The following is a 16163-nucleotide window of genomic DNA, read 5'->3' as shown; positions in this document are numbered from 1 at the left end:
GCCTACAAATGGATGTTTTCCACATCTTTGCATTTTAATCACTGGGCCTAACTTTGTCCAGTTCAATATTTTGGTTACTGCAAGCTAGGGCTGGGCAATATGACTTAAAATCAATAAAAGTAAAACATATTTTACATATTTTTTAAATTGTATACATCAAGGAATAAATTAATCTACAAGCTCACAACGTGTCACATTTCAAGTATTTTTTAATTTTTCGCCTATAATGACATGCCCAAAATAGGGATCAATTATGAATCGATTATTTTTCATAATCAATCAAATCGATTAGTTCCATTAACTGTTGCAGCCCTAAAGAGATATCCAACGGAGGATGCTTCAGGATGACTCATCCCTTAGTGAAATCACGTTGCTTCAACACGAGAAAACCTTGGTGAGCGTGGGCCGAAAAGAAGACGGTCGCTTGGTAGCACAGCTGTGCTGCTTCCCAATCCCCAATTAGACCTGGTGGCCTTCTGGCTGCACTAATGCCACAGTGATTCATGCACAGCACAATCCAGCAATTGTTTGTCAACATGAAGTGTGCTCATCCAATCCAAAGACATGCAGCAGACCATGCTAGTTACATTAGAAATGACACTGGACCATCCTAGTTACATTAGAAACTAGAAAAAGGTTAGTGTGTGCACAGGTTAGTGTAGGCCAGTGCACAGCACAGGTTAGTGTAGGCCAGCAATGTTCCCCAATCAGGCTGGAATGTGAAAAATAGGACGGATCGGACAGATCCGACTTGATCACTTGACTAAAGAGATAATATGTACCGATTTGCGTGATGTTTGGACAACATTTGTAGGAGTAATATATATATATTTTGTTGCAAAAATCGGCCTCCTGTTGGCGCTATGATAGGGCAATGTTGAAAGGATGGCATTTGTTCCTCAATGTAGCGCGAATGTGCGTGCAAAGTAAGGCTGCAAGATATGGACTAAATTTCATATCTCGATATTTATGCCAAATATTTCGTTATCGATACGATATACGATATTACCGTTCAAATTTCATATTCTATATGTTGCAACGTCAAATTATTCAAAAAACTGCATAATAACAAGTCAATATCACTCTTAATTTTAAAGGCTATTGGATTATTTGATATTCTAAGTGTAGCAACAATGAAAACTAAGCATTCTTCAAAAAAATAGCAAGTCAGTTCCACTCTTATTTTGAATTTCTCTGACCTAATGTAAAACGCTCACTTTCCTAGGACAACACTCTTATTTTGAAGGCCGACCGTCCGGAAATCAAGTGTTTACTCTCGTTTGACTTGACGGACATTCTAAGTGAAAGACAAGTCACGGCAAAGTTCAATAAAAACGAACGTCAATCTGACAAATGGACATAAACAGTCAAGCTTTTCATACAGAAGGCTTTAGGCAGCTTGCATTAAGGACATTTCAGACGACGCTTAGTAATTCATTTTCAATGAAAGGCAATTGCAGGTCTTGCTCTATGAAGCAGCAGGTAGGAGCAGTCTGACACATGCTCGTCACACAAACACAGCACACACACACACTCGTTGAGCTGGCTTTCAACAAGTTGAAAACAGCGCAACATGCAGAGAAACGGAGAGTCTCTGTTTCAGTTTCAGTTCCCGCTGCCCCCCGCCCCCGCACGCCTCCCCGCTCCCACGCACGCACGCCTCCCCGCTCCTATGGACGCACGCCTCCCCGCTCCCACGCACGCAAGCACGCACACGTGCGCACACGCACGCACACACATACACACCCTCAGGTGCATGAAAGAGAGGGAGAAACGGAGGGGTGGTTTTACTGGCTAAAACAAAGGGATGTTGCTGGCTTTAGCAGTGGAAGAGCGAGTGGGGGGAATTTATATCGACCATATCGTTGCCTTTTGCGATACTGAGATAACGATACGATAACGAAACATTGTGCAGCACAAGTGCAAAGTTTCACCACAATCAGATGCTGCGTTCATGATTTGCGGCATTTTGTTCAAAACGGGCAACTCCTGCAAACTTTAGATGTCAATCTTAGCCAATCAGGATGCAATATGAAAAATTGATCAGATCCATCTTGATCACATTGATCATACCAATTTGCGTGATGTTTGGATAAAATCTGTTGGAGTAGTGTCAAAAAATGTGTTTAGCAAAAAGTGGCCTCCTGGTGGCGCTATAACATGCCCATGTGAAAAATTTGGGGCAGAGGTTCTGAATTGGCACCCAGGGAGTGTGTGTGCACAGTTTCGCTGCAATCAAGCCAACAGTGCCGGAGAATAGCCGTCCACCGACAGATGGACGGATGGACACACGGACGGACAGACAGGGTGCAAAACCAGCCATGCCTTTGGGCCTGGCAGAGACAATGACACTGGAACCATGCAGGTTACATTAGAAATGACAATAGACCATTCACACTGTGAGCTTATAGATTTCCTATTTTCAACACCATTGTATAACAAAGTAGATCTAGGGCTTAAGTGGTTTAACAGCATAGTTATTGTTTCAGTAGCATTCTACACGTACAGTATGTACTGTAGTTCAAGGACATGATGTACTGCTGCAGGAGATTATCTGTGTCTCATGTGAGGTGAGATGCATGAATTAACGCAGCACTAAAAGTGTGGTTGCCAAGTGAAGTGAAACTTCTCAACAAAAAAAACTTATTTAAAACATAAAAATTATGCTAAATAAAGCACACACAAAAGAAAAAGAAAAGACCAGGCAAATGCCCTCAGGTTACAATCAGATGCTGAAAAGTCAAACTTTCCAGCTTTGTAAGGACATTTAGTTGCTGTTAAACATGTACACTGTGCACACACACACACCAATCTGGGAACCTATCGCCAAATAAAAAAGGAACAGCGCCCTCTGCTGTTTTCTACTCTTTCGCTTAGCTCTGGGGGGAGCTCGATGGAGCACCCGTGCGCAGGGAAACCAGGGTTTTGGTCTGTCTTCAGCCTTTCACTTCCGGTGGTGCGACTATGTTTTCATTCCCACTAACAATATTTCTACACGGAACACTAACACCACTTCTCCCAGAGAACATGGATCGTTTTGGTTATAAGCCCACTTTTCTATGATGAAAGAGGAAGTTAAAATGTGAATATCTTTCCGTGGTTTTGTCTGCTCCGAGGACGCTATTGTTAAATGAGTTTCGGATTGTTTCTAGTGGGGAAGGATCGGCACACACGTAAAGCCCACTACATTTGATTGGGTAAAGCGCGGCCTGCTTCCTGATCTGAAGGCACGCCCACTTCTAGGCCAGTGCGTACGCGATATGACGAACCCCCCCGACAGATTCAAGCGGAGAGCAGAATCTGTTCTTGAGAGATTACACACACACACACACACACACACACACACACACAGACAGACACAGACACAGACACAGACACACACACACACACACACACACACACACACACACACACAATCCTTGTCTTGCTCACGGACACACCATCTGTGCAATGCAATGCATCGTCTGCATTTCTCTGCCTCTCTCGACCGAGTCTCCGTCTCCTCTCCCCCCCTGACTGTCTGAGACCGACTCGAGACTGTTGTTAACCTATTAGCTTAAGTTTACTTGTGTTGGGTGAAAAATATTATAATACTGAACTAAACGCGGGTGGATAACATTTTATTGTGAAAATCAGAGAGCACTGTTTCCGCCACTTGTGTAACTTGACACAGCGCGCCGGCATAGAGCACGCCGGTCAGTTATCTTAACTCACAAAAACACATTGAACATCCTGTTAAACCTTCAAATTAAAACCATCTGACGACGTAAACAATGACACATGTGTAGTGTACTGCGTGTATGCACGTTCTCGCGCGTGGCTATATGGAAAGCTCGTTCCTGCGTTCTTCAATTGATTTCTGAACGAACCTGACCACTGAATGTACCGCTATTGTTGAAGGCTGGTGTAGACCGACTTTATTTGCCGTGGGTTTTTGTACTGGAGTCGCAGAAATTATCACTTTCTGGTTTTTTTTTCCTCGGTAGGTTTCACTGTTTTAAAATACTTGCTTAAATATGCACACTTTGCAGCTGTTGCACAGATATCTCTTGTATCCTCTCATTATGTTTTTGAGCTCCTAATTATTTTGTTTCCCCAAATTCGACTTGTAAACAAGCGGTGAATGAAATCACCGAACGCTCGACCCAAAACACACTCGCCCCAGGTCTAATCCGGCGGCCTCTGTCCGCGAAATGAATGGGGGCGAGTGTGTTTTGGGTGAGCGTTCCGGTTACCATCGGAGCGCTCGCCCTGAATCGTTTTTTTTTACTCTCTCTCGCTCTGCTGCCTGAGCCCTGAGCAGCACAGTGCAAGTTAACGCCAGCCAGTCAGCGCCGTCAGCGCCATCTTCATAATAGATAAATACACATTCAGACAGAACAGAATTTAAATATATATTATTAAAAAAAAACTAAAAAAACATGGAACCCGAGGCTCAGCTTGGCCCGACCAATTAGCATACTTTTGAGGGTAGAATTTGAGAACTCTACCCCACTGGCTTCACCAACTTCTCACCCATATGACCACCACCAACCACTGCGCTACCTGAGTTCGGGGTCTTCACTGTGGATCTGGACGGTCTGTGGAACATTGAAGGGGTTCTTCAGCACAAACTCCATGTACTCAGCAGTGCCCAGGCTGGCATAGAGCACATGCTGGGTGGTGATGGCCTGGCTCAACATGTTGGCGATGCCCTCCATCTTGCCGCGGTCCTGGTAGGCCTCGATCACACGCAGATCCCTGTCAAGCCGGGCTCGCTCTTCCCGCCGAGTCTGAGAGAAGATGGAGAAGGACATTTGGTGTTGAGTACATGTGTTTATATTGTTAGATGACTCAAAACCTTGCCATTGAGCACTTCGGCTGTGTTCAAAAGAAAAATCACACCCTGTGTGAAGGAAGCGGTGCCTGTGGGGCGGGGCTTAACTCATTTCAGTTCGTCCCTATTGGTGGTCTGAGTCCACTTACCAAATTTTTACTTGGTAGCATGCTGCAAACTGGAATGATGGCTGTTTAAAGCCCAGACAATGGGCAGACAGAGGGGGCGGGGTTTTAGTAATTACAGTTCGTCCCTATTGGTGGTTTTAGTCCATGTACAAAATTTGTACTCCCTAGCATGCTGTGAACTTGAGTTATGCCTGTTTAAAGGCCAGCCAATGGGAAGACAGAGGGGGCGGGGCTTCAGCAATTCATGCTGGTCCCTATTGGTGGTCTAAGTCCATATGCCATATTTGGACTTGGTGGCATGCTGCAAACTTGAGTTATAGCTGTTTGAAATCCCGTGCTCATCCCGTGCTTCCACGGACGGACAAACATAACATACGCTGGGGGTCCCTGGACCCCTCTTTGCTAACTTCAGCAATTCATGCTCGTCCCTATTGGTGGTCTAAGTCCATATGCCATATTTGGACTTGGTGGCATGCTGCAAACTTGAGTTATAGCTGTTTGAAATCCCGTGCTCATCCCGTGCTTCCACGGACGGACAAACATAACATACGCTGGGGGTCCCTGGACCCCTCTTTGCTAACTTCAGCAATTCATGCTCGTCCCTATTGGTGGTGTAAGTCCACATACCATATTTGGACTTGGTGGCATGCTGCAAACTGGAGTTATAGCTGTTTAAAATCCCGTGCTCATCCCGTGCTTGGGGGTCCCTGGACCCCTCTTTGATAACTTCAGCAATTCATGCTCGTCCCTATTGGTGGTCTAAGTCCACATACCATATTTGGACTTGGTGGCATGCTGCAAACTGGAGTTATAGCCGTTTGAAATCCCGTGCTCATCCCGTGCTTCCACGGACGGACGGACATACGGACAAAGTCAAGCTTAGAGCGGTTGGCACCGCTAAAAACTAGAAAAAGTGCTCGTCGGAGCACAGGTCTCCCCCAGGCACGTATACCTATCCTCAGCTCCCAGTACTTAGCGCACAACTTACCGCACCCAAGCCGTACTACTCATACGCTGAGTTGTTGGTGCCCGCGATCGAACCCATGACCTTGTGGTCTGAAAGCGAGAGCTCTGCCGACTCAGCAACCCGGACACTAATAAAAATTAAAGCTTGAAAACATAGTCCATAAATCTTTGGTCAGCTCATCTGTTGCACAAGAGACTTGAAGGGAGCCAGGTGCGTGAAAGGCTTGACTACCATAGGAAGCAGAGGTGCAAGCTGGTGCTACCTATCTAGGTTTTCTAAAATAATGTCAACATTTGGACAAAACAGGTACTTAACAAGGTTTGTTCCTAAGTAGATACACACAAGGCAATCACCTTAAACTTTAATCAGGTTCCCACACACTTTTACCAATGCATTTTCAAAACTTTCTCCAGAGAGCAAATTTTGCATATGTTGCCTCAGAAGTCTGTTGGTTGTCTTTATGCTTTTTACCTTTGGCATATTGCTAATCAGAGCTTCTTGTTGCCAATATCGAAAGGTTGGGTGCATACTGTAGCCTGTAACCAGCGTTGCTTTCAAACACGTGGTTTTTGAAAGCCATAAATAATTGAACATACACATTCAAGGCATTTTGGCGGATATGCAATCTGCTTGCGCTTGTAAATTTAACATTCCCTCTGCCAACTGCATACTGTTACACCAAAGTGTATCATGTGACTGATTTATACTCCATTGCACAAGGGTGTCACATGGCAAAAAGAACATATCTACAAGCTAAAATGTTCTTTTTTGTCATGGGACATATAATAGTAGCCTAAGGCTACACCCACGCAGTCCGTGCAGGGGAGTACAACATTTTAATACAAATTACATCATTTGCATAATATTAGACATGTTTTAAGTCATGTTTCTATGAACATAATAAATCGCCAAAAACAAGGTATATACCTTTTCCAAAAATGGTTAATTCTAAACCCTTTCCTGACCTGGAAAACTGTTTCTGCTGAGTATCACATTACAAGAATACTGTATACAGTGTATACAGAAACACAGGAAACAAAGTCTGATAACAAGAAGACTCAATGTCAAATTCAGAATATCAAATATGCATTAGATGCAGCCATGGTGAATAGAAATGAAATGAGGCATAAATGCGTATTATGCAAGTAAAGATACATTTTCAGCAGATATACTGTAAATAGCAGCAGATATAGAATCAAAGTCTCATAAGTGTACACATAAGTCATAGCAGTGGTACATAGTCATATACACAAAGTGATAACGCCTGTGTGATGGCCTGTGTCGTCAAGAGATGGTGACAGGTAGGAAAGCTTCTTTGCAAATGAGACACAGCCACTGTCTTGACATTTTTTTTTAAACGGATGCCGAATTAAAAAAAAAACACCAATTGTACAACACTTAAGGTAGGACAGTCTAACTGGGACGAAGCAATGTCATGCAGTGACTGCCACCTTTTAAGTGTGAAATCATTCTTTTGCATGGCCTCTGTGAAGTTGTGGGATGAATATTTCAGTGCTTTTCCCCTTGAGATGGCTGTTGCTAAGTGCCATGAACACACTACAACACCGGTCTCCAGAGAGGAAGTAGAACATGTGACACAGCCGCGTACCAATGCCAAAAATGCATTTAGCACGTGTACCCGTGGGTAAAAATACAAGATGTGCCCGTGGGTAGTGGAACAATGAACACCTGCCTGTTCAGTTGCCACAACACAGAGGGCTGGGGGGCATGTTCCCAGCAGGCTTGTGCCACCGCCTGGCAGCCCGAGAGAGACACTTCACATCAAAGGGCCTCCCAAGACATATTTCATAACGCAGTGCACCAGAATAGAAGTGATTAACTTGCCTTAGTTGTCCATTTGAAATTTGAGTTAAGAGGGCACATATGGACAAAAAAGAGCATGGCTGTGCTTTGGAGATAGGAGTTTGGCTAAAGAACAGAGTCGGACCTTACCATGACCGCAGTTGTCTTGACCCGGTTCTCCGCGTCTTTCTTGGCCTCCTGCTGGTGCACAGCGGCCATTCGGTCGCGCTTGCGCTGGCGGATGTCGTCGGGCTCGTCCGCGGCACGTCCGTCGGCCACTGGAGACACGTTTTTGATCCTGGTGTTGAGCAGAGCCACGAGGTCCCCGTCAACCTCCACCAGCCTCTGAGCCCGCGCCACGTTCCTCGCTGCATCAGACACACATCCCAAGTCATGAATATATTCATTTGGATCATGCAAATTACCTGTGTTCTTCAGAGGTTTTTTGACTATTCCCCCAAAATATTGTGATTCAAACAACACTCAGTCAGACATTGCCAAACTTGAAACTAGAGTGCTGCTGTTCAAATACTGTGTTCCCTCGTAGAGCCTGAGAGGCAGCACTCGAGCCACATTCCAATCCCCAGAACTCGATGCGTTGCCATGCGATGCCGGATGTGTTATCGCTAGCTGTGAACGTGGTCACAAATATAATCTCAACAGGACGGAAGCACAAGAGATAAAGTGAGATACAGTGGCATGAGGAAAACACTGAGAGAAAGAGAGCATTTAGAGGTAGACAGTGTGTGTGTGAGAGAGAGAGAGAGAGAGAGAGAGAGAGAGAGAGAGAGAGAGAGAGAGAGAGAGAGAGAGAGAGAGAGAGAGATGTGAAGGCGGCAAGGATGGAGACAAGAGGGAGACGTGGGCCTCTGGTGTGAAGTAGCGTCTCCCCTCTTCGAACATAACACAACAGAAGAGTTGGACTGTGTTGGTCCTCAGTGACAAGTTCAGCCAACCAAGAAGAGAGAAACTTCTCCTCTGCTCACTCACAGTGTGTCCACACACACACACACACACACACACACACACACACACACACACACACACACACACACACACACACACACACACACACACACACACACACACACACACACACACACACACACACACACACACACACACAATAACATCTCCCTTACACCCATCAAACTGCCACGTCTCACCCCACCCTATCTTCCTCTGTGGACATTTTCCCCCCTTTTCCATTCCTTATCAGAGAAGCACTGGGGCTCACTGCCAATCACCTGAGAAGATAGTGCCCAGGTAACTGCACTACTTCCACAGCCACAGGCGGCCCTGTCACTGGAGTGCCAGGCAGCTGCTGGAGTTGAGTCTCACGCCGAATGTGGTCGCTTTCCATTTCTACATGGTGGTATTGCTACTTTTACTTAAGTAAAACAATTGGGAGTACTTATTCCACCACTGCTTTCCCGTCTGGCTGCAGTACACTATAAAAAAAATGATTTAACTCCAAAAAGCATACTAAAGCAACAAAAGGGTCCACTCGGTTCCATTACTCTTTTCGGAGTTACGGGTCCATTTGGGTCTTAAATTAACAACACTAACAATTCTACTGTGTATGTTGCACACCAAAAACTCTGGAGTGTTCATTTAACTCAGAGAGTGTGAGAGCTGTGAGGTCCATTTAATTTAAATCAACACTCCGGACTTTGGGGTGTGCATCAACTGCAGCCCGGTGAAAGCAACGTGTGATTAAATGGCACAGGTGTGTGTGTGTGTGTGTGTGTGTGTGTGTGTGTGTGTGTGTGTGTGTGTGTGTGTGTGTGTGTGTGTGTGTGTGTGTGTGTGTGTGTGTGTGTAGGTGTTGTGTGCTTGTTTGTGTAGTTAGTCTTTTCCACAAGTTATTGAGTTATTTGTGGCGCTGGGTACAGCCTGGGCTGTGTAATGTAGAACACAGTGCAAGTCGTGGTACTGACGGCATGTTTGCACAACAGTGAGAGCTGCTCCTGTTTTGTTGCATCCGTTTGGGGGACTCTCTTTGTGATACGTCTTTTACATTGTAGTGTTAAAATAACACTAAGCATTCTGTTTGCACGTGCACATGGCATGTTTGTGTGTGATGTTATTTGACATGCAGTCGTGGTAGCACACCGTAAATAAATGTTTGCTGAAATGCGAGCCGTTTCTTAGGTTTGTTTACACACCACACACAGTGGAGTAATTCTGGACCATCCTCCCATACTTAATCACATCATTAGAAGCATTTATATCTGTCTCCCTCCTCTTTAGCTATTATGTGCTGACAGCTCCAATTGTGTGTGTGTGTGTGTGTGTGTGTGTGTGTGTGTGTGTGTGTGTGTGTGTGTGTGTGTGTGTGGGTGGGTGGGTGGGTGGGTGGGTGGTTGTGTGTGTGTGTGTGTGTGTGTGTGCGCGCGCGTGCGTGCGTGCGTGCTTGCGTGTGTGTGTGTGTGCGTGTGTGTATGCGCGCGTGCAAAAATGCATGCACACAATTGCATGTGCATGCATGCACGCTCTCACACACACACACACACTCACACACACGCACGCACGCACGCACACACATGCTTGTGCAGGCTCGATTAGGTTGCAAATTGAGTGGTTCAGCGGTGGAGCCAACAGACCAGATTGTGAAATCCACTAGATCTGGATGAGCTGATCAAGGCAGAGACATGTTAGAAAACGCACGCACGCACGCAAATAATATACCCTTAAAGACATACTGTGCACACAAATGTATGAACTACTAGACAGACCAAGTAAGTGCACAATTAAATGGACATGTACACGCAAATAAACACATTCACACTTAAGAGTTTTGTAGCGTGTAGTGTTAGCAGGGGTGGAAGAAGATTTCTTTACTTAAAAGTAGCAATACTACATATGGAAATACTCTGTTACAAGTAAAAGGTCTGTATTCAACATATATTGCCGTGAAAATACAAGCTCACAACGTGTCACGATGCAATGCGCAGTGAGCTTGTAGATCTGCTATTTTTGAATAGACAAAGTAGAATGTTTTTCCAATCATTGTAGTGGAGTACAATATTTATCTGAGATGAGGTTGAGTAAAACTATAAAGCATAAAAAAGTGTATTTACTCAAGTAAACTAAAAGTACCTCAAAATTGCCCTTAAGTAAATGTACTTGGTTACTTTCCACCACGTGGGGTCAGGTTCTTCTTACCGTTGCGTCGGAAGACACTGCGGCCCGCCAGGCTGCCCCCTCTGAAGCCCACGGTGCTGCCGTGAGGCGTGATGATGTGGGAGCGCGGTGGCGGCAGCTCTCTGCCGCTGCACTTCTTGGGATCCATCGGGCATCCTGAAGACAGCAGAGACAGGAATTTCAAACCCACCACTTCAAACCCACTAGTCTAGTGAAACAAACCCGAGTTGCAACTGCAGTTGGACCGCTTTTTTTCTCCATCTACTGTACACCAAATATCTTGCCGATCTACAAGAGTTTGTAGATCTGCTATATTTGACTAATGTTCCCCCCAGAATTTGGATGCTGGAGTTCAAGAGGTTAAACACACATTTATTGATTTACTTATTATTACACTTATTTACATTTAATTATTTATCCTAATTTATTTAGTTGCTGTACATTTCCATTATGTTTCGTTATTGGTTTGATTTTCACTTTTCACTTTTCAGTTTGTTACGTAAAAAGGATTTGGTCTCAGCAGTTCAGCTTTCTGCCCCGAATCTCATGGGTTATAAAACAGTGAGGTAGCTTGCCACAGGGTTTATAAGACCCTGCACGGTGAACAAGATGGTTTTAGGGGAGCTAAGAAGATTAATGCAGAGACCTGTCCACATAACAGAGAAAAAATACAATTCAAAAGTTCACTGAGTCCCTTTAACAATGGTTCTATTAACTTTGGTGGAAATGAGGTATCATAGACGCCTCTGGCTGAAGAAAGTATTCACCATGAAACATTGTAAAGTATAGTTTTGTTACAAAGGCACAGTGTGGCCATGTTTCAAAAGTTCTGGCCTTGACAATCTGGCCTTTCAACTTATCTTAGCTGTGGCACCTCTTCAGGTAACAAGCCAAAGTTTGATCTAAAGCCAGATTCTGACATTTCACACTAGAAACAAAATCTATTTCTTTTTTAGCCCCAAGGCAGCTCTCTTTGAGGCTATATTTGAAAATGTGCATTTTTCACCACAGACGAGGGCTGTAACTGAAAGTTCAGGTCAATCAATGGCTTTAAAGCCTTTCGGTCAGAATCAATGTACTGAGACACGGCCAGGTCTATTCATTAGAAAGGTTTGGACAAGGGGCAGCTGGCAACATGCTAGGTGTCACGCTGACTGATGGCTACAGTACTATTGGCTGCACTAGACACTGTTTGGCCGAGTGGTCAGCGTGGAAAACAGCAGATAGCAGCTTCCAGGGCAAACATGCTAGATTTGGTGTGCTGCTGGATGCTGTTAATTCCTTTTATCAGGTGGTACTCATCACATGCAAGCCTGAAAAACACACGCCATCATAACATGCCAAAGAAGACGTGATAACTCTCCACACTGTATTCAATTGGAAGCCCTTCTTGTAAATTTGAATATGGAAATCACACCAATGACTGTAAGCGGCTCTATGTCTTTGTACGAATAGCCAAGCTGTCAGCTTGTAGCTCCTACACAGTAAAACCCTAAGTGTTAATTCATCCAATTGTAACACTGAAAGTGTAGAAATGGAATCAAATGGACCCTGATGGGGTCCATGTGGGATCCCTACTGAGGATTTTACTGTGTATGTCTTTGTACGAATAGCCAAGCTGTCAGCATGGAGCTCCTATCTACCCGAACCTGCCCCTTGGCAGATTCGGGAAGTCGCGAGCCAAAGGCTCCCTTTGGCTCGCAACCTCTTCTGTCTCCATTCCCTGCTCCGAAACAGCAGCACCCCACCATTTGTTCGCCCTCCTTCTCAAGGGCCAGTGGGTGAGTAAACACTTCTGGGCACGCTTGTGGTGGACTGCGAACGATGATCGATTGCAGGTTCTCTTCTCCAGCGCAGAACAAACACTAATTCATTTAACACTGGAGTCCTACAAGATCAGTGTTGTGGGGAGCGGCTCCCTTGCACTGTCGAGCGAAGCTTTGTACGCCACAAGTAACCACAAGTAATGGAAGTATCGAGGATGCTGTTGCTCATGAGGGAACATAACCTTGTCACTACTTCTGTGTTTCACAGCCACCACCGTGAATACACCCAAATAACACAGGTATTATAGTCAAATATTTTCTTTCAAGATTTATTTTTGGTATTTTTAAGCTTTATTTCAGGGTCAGAGAGAGAAGAGAGAAATACAAGACAAGATCACTAGTATGGTCTGTGCACTAACTGGCTGAGCCACCAGGAACCTCCCAAAATAATATACGTTTTCTAATTTAAGGGTATTCCTAAGCCGCTGCTTGCTTCACAGATCCTTTACACAATCTGCAAATCAGATGATTGAGGTGGCAATTAAAACAAAAGGTTACAATTCATTATTAAAATACATTGCACTCTGCCACAATGCTCCAGTCTCATTAAGAGTTTCTGGGCTTTGGGAAGTTTTAGCTTAACATGACAAATTGACACACTTTAATTGTGGTGGAAGAGATTTCGGCATTTTGTTTAAAAAGGCTTTAGGACACATCACACAGGACACTTGATGAAGTGAAACTCTGCGATCGCAGCAATTAAGTGGTTTTATCGGCCGTGAAGTGACATCTCTGCAAGTTGGTGGGAGTTGGAGGGGGACTAAAAGCAGCCTCCATGTCTCTCAGAGACCAGACTCCTTTATCAACAACCTGATAATAGGCAGCGAGGAATGAGGGAGCTTCTGTTGCCATGCAAACCGACACAGACAGCACAATTCTGCAGATTAATGGGTGAGGTGTCTGCCTTCCCTTCAACATCCATCTCCTATGCTCGACCACTGAAGTCGACCCAAATATAAATGTCACATTTGTTTGAGTTATACTCCCCAGTACTACTGTGAAGACATTACTTTTGCCGCTGTATATAAACATCTCCGATCGATAACAAAACTCATAGAGAGATCCCATTCCCAGCGCCTTATTATGAGCCTTTCAAGCCCACTTCCGGTTGGACAGACATACTTTTATGATTTATGGATTCCGACAATAAGCCTGCAAGAACGTGATAAGATGAGCACGAGTCACTTAACGCCCATAAGCAAACAAATGGATCAGTGATGGACTGACTGAGCGATGACAACCCCCGTAGTTCGACGTGACCATTCAATCACGTTAATTAATTGACCATGAGTGGAATTATCACATGGATCATCGGATAGTAACGACTCAAGTGCCAATCCAGGTTGACATGGATGCCTGGCTCATAATTCACTCGCTAACTGTTTAATCACATTTGCAGGTTGGTTATCCTCCCCGCTGAAATTTAAGCTGACGCCCGGCTTTGTGGTCTCAGGGGGGGGCGTTGGCGCGGTCTGGCGGTCAGGCCGAAGCTGTCCGTCCAGAGCTGAGTAATTGTAAAGGGAGTGCCAGGAGCCAAACTCTTATCAGATTTATTGAGTAGCACTCGCCGTTGTACTACATTACAATACTGTACCTCTCTTCCCCACTCCCTCTCATCTCTGCTCCGCTGGCAATACTTAGGGTTAAGGCCACAACAAAGTGCTGATTTAGTGGGTCCCCAAAACAAATGGGGGCAAGTGCCGAGGGGGTTTCAGAATGGTTATGCGATATTCGATTTATCCTGCCTCCACGTTCCAGGCCAGCAACCTTTCAGAATAAGCAGATTCTTGCTCATGCAGGTCTGGCCTGCAGCATAGACGACCACAGCTTCTAATGAGTGCGACAAATTGTGCGTGCGTGCACCCTTCAGGCAAAAGCACATGGTCTTAATTTGCCTTGCTAGAGAATTTTGTCAGGTGGATTTCATTGATATTCCGTTCCAATAGGTGTGCTTTGGGCAGGAGTCCCCTCTCCCCCGCAGCAGCTGTGGGTTTCTCTAAGGCTTATCAGGCCACTGCAGATGAGAACTGTGTGTGTGTGTGTGTGTGTGTGTGTGTGTGTGTGTGTGTGTGTGTGTGTGAGAGAGAGCGAGCGAGAGAGCAAGAGAGCGAGAGCAAGAGAGCAAGAGAGCAAGAGAGCAACATAGCGAGAGAGCGAGAGAGAGAGAGAGATAGGAAGACGCCACATAAGGCATTGTGGACTTTACACATGTTATTTTATTATGCTCTCTGCAGGTGTGGGATACATGGTTGCGTGTGTACTGTATGTGTGTCGAAAAAGCTAGATTACGGTAGGTATTTGGTATCTGTAATGGGATATGCCCCTGAAGTTCGATGTTATTATTTTTTTTCTGATGCCAAGGTAGTAGTATGAGTTGTCACTCCAAGCTGTCACCCAAAATGGGACTGGATCACAAGATATAAGGTGGGCTGACATCTCCTCAAAAGCCCATCACACAGCACTGGCTGGTGGATAGCCGCAGGCAGAAGCATAACACCATTCATAGCTGTTCTGGATTGAGTTCAATGGCCTAGGTAGGAGCTCTGCTACAACGTCCTCGTTCAGCTAAAATAAGCAGGTGTCAACGTGCCTGACACCTGTCTGTCATCATAGTGAGAGTGTAAGTACAATATGACAGGGCCACTTGGACAAGGATTGATTTTGGCTCAAATAAAATAATAAATAATAAAAAAGTCGATGTTGAACAAGCTCGTCATTGTTTGTCCTGTGCTTCCAGCAAATGTCTCCATCTCATTTACGCAACCTGGTTTAATAGAAGGGTCAGCACAGTCGGATCCATGTGGTGTACATTCTCATAGTTAACCCATTAAGACCTGAAGCCGATTAAAAAATATGTCTTCCAAATCCCAATGGTTTTCAGAAAAATGTTGCTGTATCAGTGGTTCTCAAACTTTTTCATGTCAAGGGCCCCAAAAATTATATGTATTTGGCCGCTGAACCCTATCTCAAAATATTTTGTTCCAGGGACACCCAGAAGCAGATATTTGAGTTAAAAATGTTCGCTTTAAAAAATATATATATGTTCAAAGAATTGCACAAATTTGTATGATCTTTCAAAAATAGCAGATCTACAAGCTCATAGCACGGCACAAACTGACGCGCTATGAGCTTGTATATCTGCTATTTTTGAATATCCAAAGTATAAAATATGGTTAAAGAGGTTCAAATCTAATGTGACACAGATGCTTTCCCGGTTTGGATGGGTTGAATTAGCACATTTTACTGTGCTAAGCAAAACAAAGATGGGAAACGAAGAAGGCATTTTATGACCACAATATATTTTATATATTCAGCTTTAACCACTTAAGCCCTACTCATTGACCCCCAGGGCTCTGTACTTGGACCCCTCCTTTTTTCCCCCTACACCAAATCTCTTCGCCGAAAATAGCCGATCAACAAGCTTGAAAATCTGCTATTTTACAACAAATGTTCAAATGCCCAGAATATGGACACTA

The 16163-nt window shown here is 44.6% G+C and overlaps 1 protein-coding gene across 1 annotated transcript in view; it reads right to left on the bottom strand.

The window, feature by feature from the left end:
• The window catches only part of nphp4 (nephronophthisis 4), a 118192-nt gene that overhangs the window by 21798 nt on the left and 80231 nt on the right, over positions 1–16163 (bottom strand). The window contains exons 12-14 of the mRNA XM_084069349.1: positions 10883–11017; positions 7865–8082; positions 4546–4772 (exon numbers count right to left, since the gene is read on the bottom strand). Coding sequence (XP_083925475.1) covers positions 4546–4772; positions 7865–8082; positions 10883–11017 — 580 coding nt within the window. The remainder of the gene's footprint in view (positions 1–4545; positions 4773–7864; positions 8083–10882; positions 11018–16163) is intronic.

Source organism: Gymnoscopelus microlampas (genome assembly GCF_963454915.1).
Source record: "Gymnoscopelus microlampas genome assembly, chromosome: 10".
Lineage (NCBI taxonomy): Eukaryota > Metazoa > Chordata > Actinopteri > Myctophiformes > Myctophidae > Gymnoscopelus > Gymnoscopelus microlampas.
This window is presented reverse-complemented; position numbering and strand designations above follow the sequence as displayed.